This window comes from Abramis brama, assembly GCF_963993115.1.
Source record: "Abramis brama genome assembly, chromosome: 21".
NCBI classification, from domain to species: Eukaryota; Metazoa; Chordata; class Actinopteri; order Cypriniformes; family Leuciscidae; genus Abramis; species Abramis brama.
This window is the reverse complement of record NC_139983.1, coordinates 32,174,184-32,195,041: the sequence shown is the minus strand read 5'-3', so window position 1 is coordinate 32,195,041 and position 20,858 is coordinate 32,174,184. Positions and strand designations below refer to the sequence as shown.

At 38.9% G+C, this 20,858-nt stretch overlaps 1 protein-coding gene across 5 annotated transcripts in view; it reads left to right on the top strand.

Moving 5' to 3' along the window:
* Nucleotides 1-20,858, top strand: part of daam2 (dishevelled associated activator of morphogenesis 2) — a 90,228-nt gene that overhangs the window by 49,982 nt on the left and 19,388 nt on the right. For 3 of the 5 annotated variants that reach the window (XM_084097256.1, XM_084097258.1, XM_084097255.1), the window contains exons 4-12: nucleotides 1,843-1,917; nucleotides 3,502-3,596; nucleotides 12,531-12,864; nucleotides 14,130-14,240; nucleotides 16,307-16,410; nucleotides 17,293-17,359; nucleotides 17,511-17,628; nucleotides 19,199-19,337; nucleotides 20,522-20,545. In XM_084097256.1, coding sequence (XP_083953382.1) covers nucleotides 1,843-1,917; nucleotides 3,502-3,596; nucleotides 12,531-12,864; nucleotides 14,130-14,240; nucleotides 16,307-16,410; nucleotides 17,293-17,359; nucleotides 17,511-17,628; nucleotides 19,199-19,337; nucleotides 20,522-20,545 — 1,067 coding nt within the window. The remainder of the gene's footprint in view (nucleotides 1-1,842; nucleotides 1,918-3,501; nucleotides 3,597-12,530; nucleotides 12,865-14,129; nucleotides 14,241-16,306; nucleotides 16,411-17,292; nucleotides 17,360-17,510; nucleotides 17,629-19,198; nucleotides 19,338-20,521; nucleotides 20,546-20,858) is intronic. The other 2 variants (XM_084097259.1, XM_084097257.1) reach the window with 1 other exon arrangement.

Here is a 20,858-nt window from a genome sequence, read left to right as displayed (position 1 = left end):
ACTGGGAATCTGCTGGCAAAAATAATGTTTATTATCGTTACCTCCTCTATTGCTCCTTTTTATTGATAGTGCAAATATTGACACATAAGAGGAGCAGTTCACTACTGTACTGACCTTAAGCCAAGAATGCCCCATCTCTCTACCGCTTTTTATTTGTACCAGAGAGGGAAATAAGGGTGTTCTGATAACCTTCGTGAGCTGGTCAGGGTAAATGTTCGGAGCAACGTGACATGATTGAGACGTGAGTGATAAGAAATTGAGGGGTGAAGAATGTGGAAACTCATTAAACTGTATAATCTATTTGTCACAATCAGTTTGGCTGCAACTGACATCTCTGTACAAATCGGAAAAACAACACATGATCGAGCTCCAGGCCAAGCTGTTGTGCTGTGTTCCAGCATTGTTTCGCTCTGATGTTGAACACTTACCGCTGAGAGGAAAGAAGCGAGTTGCTTAAATCTAATTGCAAGTTATACATCCTAGGTTGTTGTTGTTTTGTCTGGCTTGACTGTGTGTTGTGTAGTGTAGTGCACAAATCTCTGTTCTTCAAATATTTCTGATAATTGCCATCTTACACCGTGTCCTAACTACATGCGACGCGACGCACGATAAACGGTTCTTTTCCATGTTAATCAGAGTTTTTGTCCTAACCAGCCGCGACGGCGACACGCAATGATTATTTTTTTAGAAACGGTTTCTATGTGTGGCAATGATAATCTCAGGTACTGTTTGCATGCTTTATTTAATGTTAAAAGCATGCAATTTGACTTTGAATATCATTTAGTGCTCCAGCTTTGTGGCTGTAAAAGCAACAATGGATAATTCACCTCAGATCTTGAAATTAAATAAATGGAAACAAGAACGTTCAAACTGTGAACAAACAAGTGAATTCTTTGACAAAGATTGTTTTAGTAACTCAGTAGCCTATGTATTTTAAATAATGTTTAAATGGTGTAATATTTGTGAATTTGATTGTGTAGCAACTCATCCATTTTCTTGCGAGTGCCGTCAGGATTACTCTCTGGTGCTGTGCACTCGCCACGAGACTCCGCCCACACGCTGTTCTGATTGGCTGTGAGTTTTGATTGATTTTGACGCATCTCGCAGTCGCGTTGCATCCTTTTACAGTCTATGGTCGCGTCTAGTGTGGACAGACAAATTATTTGTCGCTGGATTCTTATTCGTCTGGTTAGGACAAGGTGTTAGGCATATTGTGTCCCTCTGTTGTACAAGACATCACATTTCGTGTGAAATTGAAAAGGTTAAAAGGTAAAACTCCTGCGAGATACAAACAAGCAGCACAATGGTTGGAAAATGTAATTTAAAAATAATACTTTTGCAGCCAACCATCACAGAATACAACCCACAGTTAGGAAGGCAGCAGGGAAAGTCAGTCCATGTTCAGCATAGCAATTATATTACCTGATAAACATATACCAAGATAAGATGGGCTCAGATTAACCCTTATATTAGAACCTGAACTGTTAGATATGATCTGTGGTGATTAAAACTAAAATGTTTTAACTAAAAACAACCAGAGCATGATGCACAACAAGTCAGAAGAAACCCAAAACTAATCCCAGACCTCAGGCTCCAGAGCACCATGACTCCATTTCATTACAGTTTTTCAGTCTTCTCTGTAAACACTGATCTAGTCATTTTACTTGTTTGGGAATAAACAATTTCAGTTATCATAGGCTAGTTCATATTGACATAAGTAAGAGACATCCTCTGAGGGGGGAATGCAATGCCAAGTTGTTGTTTTTTTCTCCCCTGTAGTTAGATAATGAATACAATGTGGAATCTACTATATTATAACTCTCTCTGGTTTTATTGCCTTAGGAACAAGAGGACCCCAACAAGCTTGCTACCAGTTGGCCTGATTACTACATAGACCGCATCAACTCCATGGCAGCTGTAAGTATTTACTCTATTACCTTTACATTTCTTACATGCACAGAAACATTTGCACTCTTTGTGATAAAAGCCGATTTTGACACCAGTTGAAGTGGGGAAAACTTATCCTTGATAAAGTTCTAATGATTTAAGGTTCATGTGGAATAACATGGAGATTAGCTACTAAAATGTGAGCTTTTTTCTTACATTTTGTCTACACACAGAAATAACAACGTGTTTTGGTTGGACACACTGCAGTCAAAGCTTCATCTGATTTCATTGAGTTTGACGAGTTTAATGATTCTAGTGATCCTGATCTACTGCTGGTAATTTGTCTGGCATTTGTCTTGTGTTGGGCATATATAGTACCGGAGTTTGCAGTCTAAATTAATTCACTAAATAAGACAATTATTCACATTTTTCTGAGTGTTCCTCATTCAGCATAGAGCACAACCAGTTATTTAAACTAAAATGACCAAAAAGACTCACAACAAGCCCACAAGTTATCCATTTGAATTAGTCTTAAGAATTTGGAAACCTAAATTATGTCTGAGAATTCTGCCAAGAATGGTCCACCACTGCAAAAATCAGTGTAGAAAACACTGTGTTGACTGTTTGTGACCATCAGCCAAGACTACCAGTTTTTCAGTGGATTCATGGTAGCAAAATAGACTGCCAAAATGCAATCAACATTATGTTCTTTATAGCACTGTAATATGTTATTAAGCAGCCTTTCAGATGTAAGCTTCCCCTGATAGCACACGTTATTTACAGGTCTACTGATTTTGCAGATGTTTGTTGCTTATCGTCTCGGTTTCAGAAAATAATACAGTGAAGTCCCAGTCGGCTTTGGAATTTAAATATGAAAATGCAAATTTCCTTAATTATTGTCATCTTACATGCTTTAGCAATAAAGGCTTTGAGAGAGATAGAGCTGTTCTTTTGCATATACTTGCATATATATATATATATACTTTAATCTTGATGGATTCTGTCTGACTTTGCACCATGACTTCATTTTATGTGGATGAGTGCAGCTGAATTGTGGGATGAATCTGGTAGCTCTTAGTTATTAGATGAGCTCATTTTAGTAGTGCTGAGTCGACACATTGAAATTGCACTCGGTCCCAGTAGCCATTCATAAAACACTGTTAAGACTGTCACATGCGATTGGGCAACTGAGCTTTCCCTCTGCGCTCAATTTGAAATTGTTACTGTCAGAGATCAGAACGGATATATCACTATGAACAGTCAAACTAAATAAGGCTTTACCAAGCCGATGATGCACAGATGTACAGAAGCATCTGAACTTGGAATTAAAGTTAATGAGATCTTGAACTATGAGAGCTTAAACTAAGCCTAATTAATTGATGCTTAATCTTAATATCCTAATTTTCCAAAGCTGTACATCTGTGTATTCTTACAGTTCTAACAATGTTCATGTATGAATACTAACAATGTATGATCACCATGCTAAAATAAAGTTGTTGTTGGACTGGACATTGTTTGAAGCTTTTTTGAAGCATACTTGTTCTGCTATGATATTTATCAGTGTCGTTGTCGAAAACCAAAGTAAACGTTTGACAAAAATCACCTGTATTTCAGATGCAGACACTTTTTGCCTTTGATGAAGAGGAAATGGAAATGAGAAACAAGGTGGTAGAGGATCTAAAGACAGCCCTCCGCACTCAGCCAATGAGGTAAGAGAACTGTGATTCTTGTCATTATGTTAATTCATAATTCTGCTCTCCAGTCCAAGGAGTCAGGAGTAAATACCTTGAATTAAGAGTGCTGCTCACAGCAGGCAGTTTTCCATGTGGCAACTAATTTAGGCTTGGATTATGTGGGATCCACGGATCAAGAAGCCTCAGGGTACCTGCCATCTGTGAGGATTGGAGTGGATGTGAACTTGACTGCATCCCTACTCGTCTGTGACTGTCTGGCGTGGGCGGATCACTATGTTTGAACACACTCAATTGCTGTGTATCATTCATTCAGCTGAAACAGTCACTAGCTATGCTTCCATCCACCTATTTTTTATGCACATTTTGGGATATTGCATCCCCAAAAAACTGCTAAGATGCGCATAAATTCTAAAAATGCACATAAAAACATACGGCTCTTTTGAGTCAGATACATTTTTTTATCCAATAACAAAACGTGCATAAACTATGATGGAAACACATTTACTGAATAAATTCCTTGATGTGTATCAAAAAAAAAATCATGTGACTTTGCAAGATTGGATGGCATAATTGGATTAACCAGCGTAACAATCCTTTTGACCATCATCTGAAATGCTGTTTTGGTTGTTCTGAAATGCCTGAGCAAAGTCTGTCGTCAAAGTGGTCTTACACGACTGTGTTCCCAAACAGCAGCATCTGCCTCCGAAAGCAAGTTAACAGGACAGATTTATTTCTCTGCAGAGCTAAATGAGTTTAGTTTCGTCTGCATGCTCTCAGGCGCAAATTATTTATTATATACAGTGTCAATGTCAATGTCACTTTTTATAAAGCACTAAAACAACAACTGTTGACCAATGTGCTGTACATAGCATAAACGTAAATACAATAAAAACAAATAACAGACAATATAACAGATGACATGACATTGTATAATCGATTAAAAGCTATTTCAAACAAATAAGGCTTCAGTTTTGATTAAAAATGTCTTACAGTACTCGTAGTCCTAATACTAACCGGCAGACTATTGCACAGTTTTGGCGCAGATACTGCGAATGCCCGGTCACTAGTTTTAATGTTGTCCTTGGAACCACTAATAGTCCCTGATTTGAGCATCTCAAAGACCTCCTCTGAGTCATGTTCCGACAAAAGATCGGTGAGGTAAAAAGGTGCTAAGCCATTTACAGATTTATAAACCATTAAGAGGACAATCTATTCTATAGCTGACTGGCAACCAGAGTAATGACATTAACGTGGGTGTTATATGTTCATATTTCTTAACCCTTAAACATTTTAAAACACCAGAAGTCTAGAGAGAGTAGCTTGATTTATCCATATATAGAGTGCGTTACAGTAATCAAGCCTTGAAGTAATGAGGGCGTGAATTGCTTAAAGGTTCTTAAAAGACAACAGACAATAGATTTGACCACAGAACTGAATAGTATATCAGACTTAAAGGCACTATCCAAATGGACTCTCAGGTTTTTTACACAAGGTTTTGCGTATTGTGAAAGAGTGCCTAGCTTAAAATTTGAATACCAAATACAACAGTCTCTGTCTTATTTTCGTTTAAATTTAAAAGATTCACAGCCATACGCACCTTTAAAGGCACAATATGTAACTTTTGCTTTAAAAATAGCAAAAATCACTATATCTATGTTATATATATTTTTTAGTTGTGTACTTACATTATCCCGACTGTTTCCAACAACTTTTAAACCAGGAGAAATTTGTAATTTAATTCGAGAAACGTCCCGTTTCTTTATTTCCGTTTTGTCGCAGTCAATGCCGTCATATCCGCGTTGTCCCTGGTTTCCGCTCGTGCTGCCATGGCAACCAGAGCTATGAACCAGAGCCGTCTGATAGTAACCAAAGCGACTGACGCGGACAACTGTGGAGATTCTTAGCAAATGTTGCGTCATCAATCTACGCCTTTGTTATTGTAAATAGGTTAGCGACCCCTAGTGGCGAAAAATGCCATACTGCGCCTTTAAATCAGCTAGGCAAGCTAGTAGAGAATCTAGATCATTTTTATCTTGTTTTAGGGGCAGATAAATTTGCGTAGCAATGATAGGAAATGTCATATTTTTCAAAAAGTGAACCTAATGGAATCATATAAATGGAGAATAACAGTGGCTTCTCCTAATTTTCTTATCAGGAAATTACGATTTTGTTTTCTTCGACTCACTGGATGGAAATTATTTGCAAATGTTTTATGCGATTTCCAATTTTGGGCATAAGTTAAATTTGCAATTTTGGATGGAAACTACTACTTGACTGCATCCAGTCTTCTGTACTGGTCCCTCTTGTACATAAAAACAGTCAGAATCCTTAAATAAAACAACACTATTTTTTTTTAATCCTTGAAAATGATTGATCTTTTACACAGAAGTTTCAGATTTAGACCAGGAGTCTGGAGTCTCTTTCATCATTGCAGGCAAACAGAAACAGAGCTGCTTCTCTGAGTCACAAAGCAAAAAGTCCGAGCTGCCAATCATGCAATCATGACTCTGTTCTCTAGACATGACTTTAATGGGACTGTTACATTTCAGGGAAGAAGGAAGTGGTGAAATAAAAGCATAAACAACAAAGCAAAACAAGCGTCAGTTGCCTCTCTGCCGACTGCCGCCTATAACATAATAAACCAACAACGTAATGTCCCAGACCTGGTCCTCTCTCACCCCTCACAGTCACCACTCCTCCTTATATCCCTGCAGTATTCCTCAGGGAGACTCGAGGCCGGTGTGTCACACAGGTGTCTTTCATTAGCATTCGCTCCACGGCTCTCGGTCCCGCTCTGCTTCACACCACAGGGACTGAACTGTTGAGTTCTCTCAAGAGTCACCGCTCTCACATTGCCATATATGAGGGACCGTCTGGACTATGTCTATATTTTGTGGTCAGTTTTATCAGTTTTGTTTAATGTTAGATGGTTTTTTTTTTTTGGTCTTGGTTTAAAAAGTGATTTAACACGTTTTTGTCTATAAATAGATGTAATTCATGAATTTATGACAAGTTCTTTGAGAGCAGTGAGCCGTGCCTTGGATGTAATCCGCTAATGGTTGCTTTGAGGTTTTAAGGTCTTTTTTTTAACCTCCTTAATACCAGTGCAGGGATTACTTTAAATGAGCAGAAGGAAATTAAAATATTGAATATCCAATTTGGTGTAGTGAAATGTGTCAAATACCTACAGTTCTTTAAAGAAAAAGCAAATTCACAAAACTTCCAACTCAGCACATTCATTGGCTGTGGTGTTCTGATGGGCCAGAAAAGGGTTTAAAAGCCCGTCTGAGTGCTTTTTAAAAACTAGCATAACTTCCTTTTCATACATTCTGTGTGATCTTTATTTCAGTAATGCTATTTTTGCAGTTGCAGATTTATAATAATCAGTTATTGCTTTAAGAGTCATTTTAGACTATTAAAAAATCCAACCAGTGCCACAATTAGATGATGTAACATCCACAGCAGTCATACAGTAACTAGCTTGTATAGAAAGTGGTGCACACACTGCCCACTGCTTTTCTATGAAGAATAATTACAGCCTTTTTGAAAAACAGATTTCTTACAGCAATCTGATGTTCAGTAACTCACAGTAGTAAAGAGAGTTGAACGCTGTCTTTGCCGATCTGAGTCACAGGTGGAAAAAGATTACTTTGGTCAAAACTGGTTACTTTTGTCAAATAATTTTCTGGTTTGGATCTCCTCAAATATCTATTGAAATGTTCTCAATCTTATCAAAATTAGTGCACATTGTCTCTTTTGAGTATTATTTGGTTTCTGGACTGAGTTATATTTGCAGCATCAACATGAGTATGTGTAATAAATACTCTTAAATACTGTAGCTATACTGTAGGTAACGACTTTGTAGAAATAATGTCAGCTTCTCTGAATATTAATAGTTTTTTAGCCCTTATTTAATCCCTTATTTTGGCAGGTCTGCATGCGTATAAGTTGTTGGTGGAGAAATTCAAACACAATTTTATGTACAAAGTGTTTCATTGCAGTGTTTCTCAAACTGTGATGTAAACTAAAGGCTATTTTTTAAAACAATAATTCGGTAACACTAACTGTAAACTACTGTACTACTGTACTACACCAACTACTGTAACTTAATAACTATTACTAAGCAGTAATTAAGAGTATATTGAGGCAAAAGTCATAGTTAATAGGCAAGTAATAGTGAGAAACGGACCCTAATCTAAAGTGTGACCAAAAATTCTAGCCCTGTTTCAATAGAAATACATCAACAGGGAAGAAAAAGACATGCCAGTGTCTGTGCTAATGCATGTTTACACTATTCCGCGTGTCTCAGTTTATCATTGATTAATGATCCAGCAGTGTTCCTCTATACACTTGCTGTCTTTGACGGTTAGCCTACTGAGAACCACTCATTATTCAGTGCAAACAATCTGCCGCCCCTTGTTAACACTGGAAGCTGGAAAATAAATGTGCCATCATGATGTTTTGGCTCTGACAGCGCAGTACTGTAAAGTATGATTAAGGCAATGAGTTTAGAATAGAGTTTAGAACGTCACCAACAATTAAGACTTTATCTGTAGCCAGTACTAACTCAGATAGAAAATCAGCAAATTCTTTGATAAAGTCTATATAAGCAAATTCTTATATAAAGAACCATCACTTCAAAAGAATTATACTTGAAACTAGACCCCTGAGAAATGCCTTTCAGACGAGGCTCATGTTTATAACAGTAATCTTGGGGGGTGGACTCATTTAAAGTAATGTAATCATCTGGTTTTAGCCAGGTTTCTGTCAAACACAGCACATCTAGTATATGATCTGTGATCATATCGTTTACAAAACGTGTTTTTGTAGAAAGGGATTGCAGCAAGCAAACCTTATCATTTGTTCATCTGTATTGAATATATTTTTAATTTGTTGGACATTAAATTCAATTATTAACCTTAAATGGGTTCGGGAGTTTTATGTCTTTGCTACTTTGAGGAACAGACCAAAATTGGTAAAGGTTTTGGCACTTGCTATGTGAACACACACACACAAAAATACATGGACATGATTCAAAAAGGTTAAAAGGTTTAAGAGTCCCATTTATACTATATATACTGTATAGTACAGATATTATCCGAATTGGGATGTAGCCAAAAGCTGCATTTAAGATATTCAATTTGATTGTTAATTTTCTGATTCTAGAACACTTTCCTCATCTAAGGTGGCTCAATGGGTAGCACTGTCAGCTCACAGCAAGAAGGTCCTCCTTTTTTTGGATACTGTCTTCAAGTTTCAAGTGCTCCACCCTCTCTCTTTTTTAGTCCACATTCTGGAAGGGCGTGCAGATGACAAGCCTTTCTTAATTTGGTATTTTTAATATAAACTGTGCAGCCACGACACAAGGCCTCTGTCTTCACACTGCTGGTCAACCCACACAAAATGTCACTCCGAAGCGAGAGAGGTTTCGCAACATCCTCCCAAGCAACCCGAATCTCTCACCACCACAATGATGGGCTCAGATCGGCAAGAGTACTTGTGTCAAGTCGGTGAGGGAGATGAAGGCAACATGTTTATTGACCTTCTGAATTACTGAGGTAGTTTTTTTCTGTGGGTTTAAGGGAATGATTAAAATCTTTCAATTTGTTTCGACATGGAAAATCTGATGCACTCTGACTCGAAGTAGACAAACACGCTGCGGTTCAGTTTAGGTCACTGGAAAGTATGTCCATCTTTTGTTTAAGGAATGTTTTCCCTGATGTTTGGACAAAGCTGCCCCTATTATTATGAGGAATTGTCAATAGGGTCTCAATAACAGCCATCTCTTCTCCCCCATATTAGGCTTCATAATACTGATATGACCTCAAAGAGGTCCAGATATATTGAACTCAACCTCTGTGTTTTCACATTTGTCAAATGCCTCCAAGGAAATGATACCCCGCATGCTTTAAGCGTTTGGACGGGTTTGTGTTTTTCTCCCCGTGCTGTGTGAAGTGTAGTAGCTAGATCCAGTGAGCGTCAGTGACTGAAGGAAAATAGAGTAAAGTGCAGGAGAGGTAGCTTCAGGCATTGCTTGTGTTGGCCATGGCTTAATGGGACAATGTGCTACCCCACCTGTGCCCCCCACATGCTCGGCTTCCAGTGTAATTTACACACTCCCAGCTGCTCTTTCCTGCCAGGTCAACGGTAACTGATATGCAATACTGCACACATGCACGATTTTGTTCACGTTTAGTCTGGCTGAGTATGACTGTGAACAAGTCAGACAGCTCTTTATCAAAGCTCAGCTGGCTTCATTTTACTGCTCATGTTATGACTTTCCCAAATGATCACTAAAGTCTTTACAATCGCTTTTTAAGACCAGTTAAATCACCCTGAATAGCTTTAACCTTTTAAACAACCAGATCTAGTGTTTCATGTGACATCTTTCCATTCTAAGAGTTTAAAAAATAAGGAGAACACATGTGCTAGAACCTTCAGCAGTCAAGGGGTCTCAGGCTCCGGTGACACACCTGGACCATGTTTCGAAAGCATATTTGATTTGTAGTATCCCAGTTGTTCCCCCTGACACTTTCTACAACCTAAAATGTGTTTGAATGTTTGTTTGTTTTTTAAAAGACCATAAAATGCATCTATTGTGGCTTACAAGTTTTGCTGAAACCCTTGGAAGCAGTAAGCCCTGCTTCACTGGCATCTGCACCTTCACAGCAGAAGGAAAAGCCAATGATGACAAGGTCATGAGACTGTGTTTATAATGTGATTATCAGATGTGGGACTGGAACCAGCTCTTTAAGGAATCCAAAAACAGCGCCTTAGTAAACAAACATGTTTTTCGTTAGGCAAAGATACTGTTCCACAAAAGTTGAGACCGAATATTCAAGTAAAAGCATCAGAACAGATCACACTTCTTAAGACTTAGCGCCCAAACTTTTTTATGTAAGCAGCCTTGCTTGCCACCATGGATGTATAATTCAAAACCTGTTCCGGAATGTGAGTTTCTTGGCTGAATAGGAGTTTCAGTTCAGAAGAGAATACTTTCCACATTGGAATAATATAAATAAAAGTTCATATGAAATTTAAAACTAGAATCATGAAAAGAAAGAACAATGAAATGGGCAATGGCATCATCAGGTTTTTCATTATGCGTAAATAATGAAAGCGTGCTTTTGTGCTTGAATGATCTCTGAGAGAATCACATTAACAGATTAATGCAAATCCAAACACCACGTCTGACTGTGGGGAGCCTGTACATTTCAAATGACTTAAAGTGGTAGCAGTTCTGTGGGGCAGTAGTTGAATCAGATCATAATACCATGGTACTACTAAATAAATAGCATATTCATACTGTATATACCGTGCTTTTTACTTAATACTCCAAGGTATTTAGAATACTACAAAAAAAACATAGAAGTACATTGGTTCTGGAATAAGGTGACATATAAATGAAGTGTTTATATAAGTGTTTACATATAAGTGAATCTGTTTATGACAAGCTCCTATATACTGTAAGAAAGCTGGAGTATCAAAATATGGCTAGACCATGAAACTGTCCATGAACACTTTGCATAGATTTGATGTTGAAATTAGATAAGGGGCTAATCCAGGCAGTAGACTTGAGGAGAAGCCAAACGACCATGGGCCAGCTATGATCTCATGTGTACATCGCTCCCGGAAATTTTCAAGATTACAGGTCGCCCAGAAGATCGCTGAGCCATGGCCAGGTGAGCCACGTCTGCTAATGTTAGATCGCGGTTGCAGGAAATACAGAGCCACACTATATGGGATAATAACGGACTGATTTACTCCAGTTGGAGGGCGATGCATGTTTTTCCGTTGCCAGTGGGTGCTAAGAAATCCATGCTGTGGCTTGAACTTGGCAAGCTTTGTGAAGTCAATGCATCTATTATGATTACAGGAGCACTGCTGCCCCTCAACCCCCATCCATCTCCCTCTGTTGTCAGTATCGTCTTCCATTAGGGCACAACCGTGCTGCACCCTAGTGTTTGGTTAACATGCAATGTGAGTCACCTAAGTTGAGTTGGTAGAAACTCTGTTTATAGCAAATAGTGGTGATGACATAAAGTCTCTGTAAGTGTTAAAGGATGTGTTCACCCAATAGTGAAAATTCTGTCATTAATTACTCACCCTTGTGTTGTTTTCAAATCTGTAAGACTTTCGTTCATCTTCCAAACACAAATTAAGATCTTTTTGATGAAATCTGAGAGTTTCGTGTCCCTCCATTGACAGCTACGCAACTGCCACTTTCAAGCGCCAGAAAGGTAATCCATTTGACTCCAAGATGTGATTTCATTAAAAAGATCTTCATTTGTGTTCTGAAGATGAATGAATTACTTATGGGTTTGAAATGACATGAGGGTTTGTAATTAATGACAGAATTTTCATTTTTGAGTGAACTATCCTTTTAACCCTTGATCGGCCACTCTTAAGGAGGGGGTAGTGACATGTATGACCTTTATTAACCTGATTAATGAGTCCTGGGTTTAGCTCAACATGATGAATGTGAAGATACATGCCCATTCCACACTGAAGGGTTTTCATGGTTGACTTGTTTATTTATGCAGCTGAGTATATACAGAAGCCATCTGGGATTTTTTCCAAGACTTCTGCAGATCAGAATGTTTTCACAAGCAATGTTTTAAAGATAGTCCCTCTTGGTTTTTTAGCAAATATGTCCTTGGATCATTTACATCCAAATGGCACTGATTTATATTTATATAATAATGTGTGTCAATATATGTTATTCTCCTTGGGTAAAAGCCAATGACCATGGGATCTCAAAGGGATTTTCATAGTATTGGCCCTGTTCTAAAGGCACTGCCCCAACAAACACCAACTTTTTGGTTGGTTTCGTTGGATCATTGTGTTGTTAATGTTTTTAGGGCAGTGTGGCAATGATAGTTACGTTTCCTAACATTCTAGGCTCTGGAAAAAATAACCTCACAAACCCCTTGGTGACTCTCCCTTCAGGTTTGTGACGCGCTTCATAGAGTTGGATGGCTTGACGTGTCTTCTGAACTTCCTGAGGAGCATGGACTTCGAAACCTCAGAGAGCCGCATACATACCTCCATCATTGGCTGCATCAAAGCCTTGATGAACAACTCCCAGGGCCGAGCCCATGTACTGGCCCACCCCATGAGCATCAACACTATCTCCCAGAGCCTCCGCCAGGACAACATCAAGACCAAAGTGGCTGTGTTGGAGATCCTGGGCGCGGTTTGCTTGGTGCCCGACGGGCATAAGAAAGTGCTACAGGCCATGGCACACTACCAGAAGTATGCTGCAGAGAGGACTCGCTTCCAGGTAATGTTACCTTTAATGAGAGTTTTGTAACAGAATCAAACAACTGTAATCTTGTTTGGGCAATTCCAGCTCTATAATCTGTCTGGATATGTAAAATAATTCATATGCGTACACGTGACCACACATCAGTCGAATTTGTCAATTGTTGCACCATTCATAGAGTGTTATCATTGATTGTCATTTTGAATGAGAACTATAAGCCTGCTGTTATGCTAGTGAACTATATTTCTGTGTGGAAGGGTTTGATTATTAAATTATTTAACCATTTTATATCATATTGCTGTTGCCAACATTTTATGGGTGCACTCAAGGTCATGCATTATAGATATTTTCCGACATTCTTACAATGTGTTTTACAGTAACTGGTAAAATCAGTAATGCTCACCTCTTTTGTGGCTTATTGTTTCATCAACTCTTTCCCCACCATTGGAAGACATTTTCTTGAAAATGATCAAAAATGCTGGCCAGTGGCTGGCAACTTTTTTTAAAAACGCTGGCGGAGAAAGAGTTTAGGATTTTAATCTGTTAAATCGGAAAAATAAGAAATATTAGAAATAGGAGTGTGTCAAATTGTGGGCAGGATTTAGTGTAGTCTTTGTAGACATTTCAGTACTTGGGGGGGTATTGTCTGCATTTCTTAACATACCCCATGGGAGACACAGTAATTTTAACCACAGAGAAGAAAAACACATTCGTGGAGGCCTTATCTAATGCAGCTTAAACATATGTAGAGCGATTTGTCTTTACTGTGTGTTTAGTCTGTGTTTGAAACATTAGCCGGTTAAGCATGTCTGGTTTCTAGTGACCCAACAGCTCTCTGAACACACTTGACACAATAAGCACCATTAGCAGACATTAGAAACCCATTCCAGAAAAATAACATTCCCACCAGCCATTACCCATTAAATATAAAAGCATAAATCGACCATCCATAAACACCCCAGATGGAAAACAATTCAACAAAATTGTTCATCAGTCAGCATTTTCACATCAGCTTGCTTGTCTACGGAAGCAGCATCCTAAACTCAATGGAAACTCATGTGACTTGTATTAAAACACATTACATAGTCACTTACACACATACATCACACAAAGAGTGCTTTTAAGGTGAAGTGCATCTAACATTCACAGTAATGTTTACTCCTAGCTTAGCTTAACAAGCTAACAATGCTATTCTAGAACAAAAAACTAAGATTTGGTGAAAAAAATCCATTTTAATTAGATTAATATGTATTTAATTAGATATCTTTGTATTTGTTACTCAGTCTCTCTTGAACGAGCTGGACAGAAGCTCAGGACGCTACAGGGACGAAGTAAATCTGAAGACAGCCATCATGTCATTCATCAACGCTATGCTGAACGCTGGGGTTGGAGAGGTCAGCAGATAACAGAACAGTTTGCATAGTGTTCAGATGTGTGTCTGTATATATATATATATATATATATATACTGTGTATATATATAATTTTGTAATTGGGACAGTATGGCTATTAAAGCCGGCATAAGTTGTGAGAGTCCTTTCTTCCCTATTGTGAGGTACAGTGGTTGGACAATGAAACTGAAACATCTGGTTTTAGACCACAATTATTTATTAGTATGGTGTAGGGGCCCGTTTGCAGCCATCTTAGGAATGATGGATACAAGTCCTTCACAGTGGCCAGAGGGATTTTGAGCCATTCCTCTTGCAGAACTGCGGTCAGGTCATTATGGCCCTGTTTACACCTGGTATTAAGATGCGTTTTGGTTGATCGGCTCACAACTGGATGACGCTAAATACAGGTGTAAACGGGCTCTAAACATTTTTGAGCTTGTCCACTTTCGACTACTACTAGAGGTAGTTAAAAATACATTTGAACATAGATTGCTTTCATAGTGTAGATGCTCATAGTCGTTCCATAGTCGAATGCGTTCAAACAAAAGGCACAAAAGACCGTCTACTCTACGCCTTCTGACCTGATGCGTGAACGTTATGGGAAGCACGCTAGCCAGATGGGAGTTAATCTTTGTCGGCTGGAGAACAAAGTTTGGTTTGAAGACGATAAACATACCAAGCACAGTGTTCTCTCACCATTCCTGATTTCTAACACGCACTCATCGCGTTCTGCGTGGTCTTGCGGCTGTCAGAGCTGCTGCTCTCCGTGTGTTTTTCCGTTGTCTCCGGGGTAAATTTCATATGTAAATTTCATGAGCTTACTTCGTCCGTTAGATCGAAAGATCTGAAAAAGTCCATACATTTACCCGCCTATAGACCCTCCCCTTGAAGAAATCCGGACAGAAGTGGTTGAAAGTGGACAAAAGAGACGGATTAAAACACCAGGTGTAAGAGGGAATGTGTGTTTCCTGACTCGCTTATCCACAACATGTAGCACAAGTAGTTGGCCTTGGGAATGCCATGATATTGCAGCCTAAACCATCACAGATCCCCATGCTTTACTCTGGGCACGCAACAGTCCAGGTGGTAAGCTTCCTTGGGGCTTCTACACACTGTAATTCTCTTGGATGTGGGAAAGAAAATTGTGGAACAATACATGCTCCACAAATCCACTTTGTCCACAGCCCAATATTTCTGCTAAAAAACAATATTTGGCACTGGCACGAGTGACCAACTGTTTGGCTATAGCAACCCGACCATCAATATTGACCCTGTGGAGCTTCCAACGAACAGTTTTGGTGAAAACAGAAGAGTCAAGGTGTGCATTTAATTCTGCAGTGTGTTGGGCATCCCTTTCAGACAGCTTCTTCTTGAGTCGACAGTTGCAGTTGAAATTAGTGAAGATGGGCCGCCAGGCCATGCATATATAGATGAGAAGCCTTCAACACTGTATTGGCCAGACTTTCAGTTTCATTGTCCAACCCCTGTATATCCAGTTCAATGGTTTCTTGAACAAGAAAAAAAAAAGTAGGGCGGGATTTTTTCCAGTTGGAATTAATTGAATCGTTGTCATTTGCTATTGCTGCAATCTCATGTGAGTGAGGCCCTGTCCCAAATGGAAACCTACAGTAAGCCCTCGCAATCTTCCTCTGAGTCCACACTTTCTTGACATAACGCCACTTTGACTGTCACGTAGAACTCAGCCGCAAAGGGCTGAAACCTAAAATGACAATTGGGACACCTTAGTGGCCTTGTGGATTTAACGGACACTCATATGCAGTGGCCATTTTAAGTCCATAAGACCGCAACTGCACATGAAGTGTGTCACCTGACCGGATGTCCCTGACAGGTTGTCCTGACACATAATCAGAGAACAGTAGATGTCATTGAAAGAGGGATTGGAAGTTATTATGATTAAAGATTACGAGGGCACATGAATGACAAAAAAAAAGCGATGTGCACGGATGAGTCTTTTATAATAAATACTCCCAATATTCCATTAAAAAATAAGAATTGTTCATTTTGATTTCATGATTACTTTAACAATTATTCCCCCTGTTTCTCTCAAAGGACAGTCTAGAGTTTCGCCTTCATCTTAGGTATGAGTTTCTGATGTTAGGAATTCAGCCAGTCATCGAGAAGCTGAGAACACATGATAATGTCACGCTTGACAGGTAAGAACACTAGTTAAAATTGAGCTCATTTCCTATCTAACAATCAATATATGCATTAGCCCAGGAGTGTCAAACTCAGATCCTGGAAAGTTTAGTTTCAGCCCTGCTCCGGCAAACATACCCGTAGGTTTCAAATAAGGGTGCTTTCACACTGGGCTGGTTTGCTGCGGCCCGAGCGTGATTGTTCCCGGCGCCCCCCCGCAGCGTTGGTCTGGTTTCACACTCAACTTGATTCTATCAAACCCTGGTGCATTTGCGTGCATATTACGCCATCGCAAACGTGCACGGCGCATGATAGAAAACAGAATGCGGTTCAATATATTATGTTTTTTTCATTAATTTGGTGCTATTATGCGCAGCTGAGTGAACAACAGGTTTACTGTGTGTCGCGTTTGGCTTTTTGCTGATTGCCAACACTCTTGAGGAGACAGTGGATTTCCATTAACTTGTTGCCCTGATTCCTCGCGCTATGCACTCACATCCAAGGTAAATCATCAACACTGTCGTCCCTTACATGTGTTTTATTTAACTAAATACATCATAATCAGCTAAAACTCATGCGCAAGTTACTTAACTTCCTGAAAAAAGTTCCTGAAACCGTGGCACGGTTCGAGTGCAACCAAACTCAGACCACCTCCTCCAGGTAGTCTCGGGTTCGGTACCCCAGTGCGCACCCGGGTCCACATGACAGCGTTCACATTAGCGATTTTTCATGCGACCCGCCCCATTCCGAACTAAACTGCCACTGAAGGGTATGATTAGCTGGATCAGGTGTGATTAATTAAGCTAAATTCTGCAGGTCTGTGTCCCTCCAGAAACTGAGTCGACACCACTGCATTAGCCCATTGTTGCTAACAGAAAGGTCATGTGTGTGTGTTTCAGACATCTGGATTTCTTCGAAATGGTGCGGAATGAGGATGAGTCGGAACTGGCCAAACGCTTTGACATTGTGAGATCTGTTATTTATATGCTCAAGTCTTCTGCCATATCATGTCCTTAAAGAGTGCTTACTATGTACAGAACAGCATGCTTTTTTTAGATTTGTTTACAAGACTCATTTGTGTTCCAATTGAGAAAATTAATGGACTTTTTGTGTTCAGACACACGTGGACACCAAGAGTGCTGGCCAGATGTTTGAGCTGATCAAGAAGAAATTGAGCCTGACAGATGCCTACCCTCACCTTCTATCTGTCTTACAGCACTGCCTCCAAATGCCATGTGAGGACCTGAACTCTTCCACATAAACCATTCAAAACATCCCTCTCCCTACACAAGCACACTCCACCATTTATGTCGATTTAATAAACGTAGCTAATGATCTTCACTATTAATCTCCCTTCTCTTCCCAAACCTTGTGAGCTCCCTCAGTATCTGCTGTCTACACATGCCATATTTGGGTACTTTACTTTTTCTCCACTCTGTGTGTAATCTTGGGTGAAAACTTTAGGTTTGTCTTATTCATGAAGGATAAATTTTATGCTGCTATAGAATTTGAAAATGAGGTATATTAGAAAGTGGCACAATTTTGTGTGGAGCGATTTCATTTTGAAACACCCATCGTGTTTGGAGCATGCCTGTGATGCCTTACAATGCTGTCTCGGTTGGCAGCTTAGGCTGTAGGTTTGGAAATATGTTTGCGTTTTTGTATGATTTTCTCTTTATTTAGTTACTTCCTCCCTTCCCAGCATTCCACAACTAATTTTTGCGCGCACACACACACACACACACACACACACACACACACTGCTTGCATATAAATCACTGTCATCCTAAGCTGGTCTAAAGCCAGGGTTTTATAATTTCTCAGTTAATTGCTCTGTGTGAAGATAATTAATTGCCTGGAATTTTTATCAGAGTGTAGATGTATAATTTTTCTAATATTTAACTGCCCCACATAATTGTTAAGTGTAGCTATTAGTTCTATAAACACCTGCTTAAATAGAATTATGAATCACATGAAATTATTTGGTAAGCCTATAGTCTAGGGTGACCATACGTCCTGTTTAACCAGGACATGTCTGGCCAGGATTTCGAGATCGCCCAAAATGCCCGGGATTCGGCTTTTGCTTTCTACAGTCCCCATTCATTATGTTTATATTATTACATTATTTGACACTGACACGTACGTGCCAGCTTTGCAGGTCATGCATTCTGCTTCAGACAGATCCCGATCAAGACGAAAACACAGGAATTTTCTTAGCAATGCTAAAACGCACATCAATCGATCACTTGTTTAACGTTCATGTAAACACTACATTCAGATTCACCAATCGGAATTAATTCAGTCCTACTGAATCAAAAGGTGTGCATGTAAACAAAATGAATATGGCGACAAGAAAGCAAAAGCCGTATCCCGGATATTTTGGGCGATCTCGAAATCCCGGCCGGACATGTCCTGGAATATGGTCACCCTACTATAGTCATTACAATATTGCTTGTTCTGTTCACACAGAACACAGAATTCAGTGCCGAAATGATATTGTTAAGGACTTGCCCATAATTAAAACATGAAAAAAGCAGTACTGTTGTTGTACCATAGTGAAGTGTAATACAGATAATAATACAGTAGTACTTTGATATATGCCATGGTACTGAAAAATTATCATATTCATGTATCATGATATTTACATGCTCTAAGAACACCATTTAATTACCATGTTACATGTCCAAAAAAACATGGCATTACCATGCCACCATATCCTAAAAACATGGAAATATTATATAACTTTTTTTTAATAGTGTGAAAAGCAGTGGAAGCATGTTTATGACACTTGTAAAATGTTTTCAGATAAACGTGGTGCTGGCAGCATACAGCAATGGCAACTTTTAGACCGCATCCTTCAGCAAATTGTTCTACAAGATGAGAAGGGAGAAAATCCAGATGTTTCACCCCTGGACAATTTCAACGTTAGGAACATCATTAGAATGTAAGTGCTCAATTCATAATGCTTTCAATTCAAAACACATTGTGCACATGGTTTTAACCATCCAGATAGCACATATTATGCTCTTTAATAATCCTGATCATGAAAAGTTAATCATAACTTTGAGTTCACTTATGTGGTGTAATATTTTTGAAGCCAGGAGGCTCGATAAGGTACTTGATCTTCTCTTTAGATCTTTTGAATGTCAGTGTTCTCCCTGCTGTATCTCACTGCCCGCTGTAGGCATACTGAAATGTTTTGTGCTCAATGAACCAAAGCTATATTTTGTCACACTGCTGCGATCTGATATTGTTAACTTGCTGGAAGATGATTTACAATGCTGTTAATGCACCATGAAACTGTAAACCAAAATGGAAGTTGGTAACAAACAACTTTAAACCATTGGGATTTTAAAGGAAGACTACAGTAATCAACACTGGTAAAATCTGTCATTAATGTGTGCAATATGTATTGAATTTCCAGCCATCTGCTTACCACAAGTGTCCAACAGTTCTCTGGACAAAAAAAAAGCAAAAAAAAAAGTATTTTCTCTTTGAAACATTTATTACCTAAGTTGTGCTCTCGCCATCTTTCACCCAACTTTCCACACATTTTACCTATCGCAGAACAAGCATTCTTTGCTCCTTTCTTGGCATCTTTGCTCCTTAGTACCTGGTCCTCAAATTTGCAAGTTATCAAGTTGACTATTTCCACCAGTACGCCAGAAGAGGTTAAAGGTGACATTGGAAAGAGTAAGAATAAGGAAACCTTGGCTAATGTTAGCCATGTATACTACTAGCAAACATAATTTTATCTTCTCATGCTCACCCATAATGTATAACTCTTGGGCTATTATGTTTCTTTAACCAGTTTAGGAGCAAGTTGTCCAAAAGAAAAGCTAAAATAATGAAAGTTTCAATTCCCAGTGTTGGCTTGTAGCTAGCAATTTATGGTTATACCCCAACAATGTCAGTCTGCCTACAAAAGAATCAAAATTGTTTTTTGAGGTCAAAACCTTCTTAAATAAGTAAAGTGCAATAAATCCATTATATGTTGCTGGCTTGTGTGGAAACTGCAACTTTATCATTCTACTTTTCCTAATTTCTTGTTAGTCATGTTTATATTTCATTCCCTTTGTCCAGTACTGGCAGTACATGTGTATCTGTTTCACTTCTCTCCTTCTGTAGCTATGGAAAGCAGCGCATGTCAAGGTGTCACTTTAGATTTCTTTACTAAATCCTGATCCTCACAAAAACCTCCAAAAGTATCCACTTACAATAAGATTCACAACCAGACTAAACTAATACCTTTTATGTATATATATAAAAAATGTTTTGTTTTATCAAATGTTTTGTTAAAGAAATCTTCCCCAACTGTACGTCATTGCTTTGGTTTAACAGTGGCTCCTTTGGTTTAAAGACCCCATGAAATGGTTTGACGAACAGTTTTCTTTGGTGTGTTGTCATCTGTGTTACAACCAAACTACAAACCACATAGCAAAACCATACTTGACAGTTAGTACCA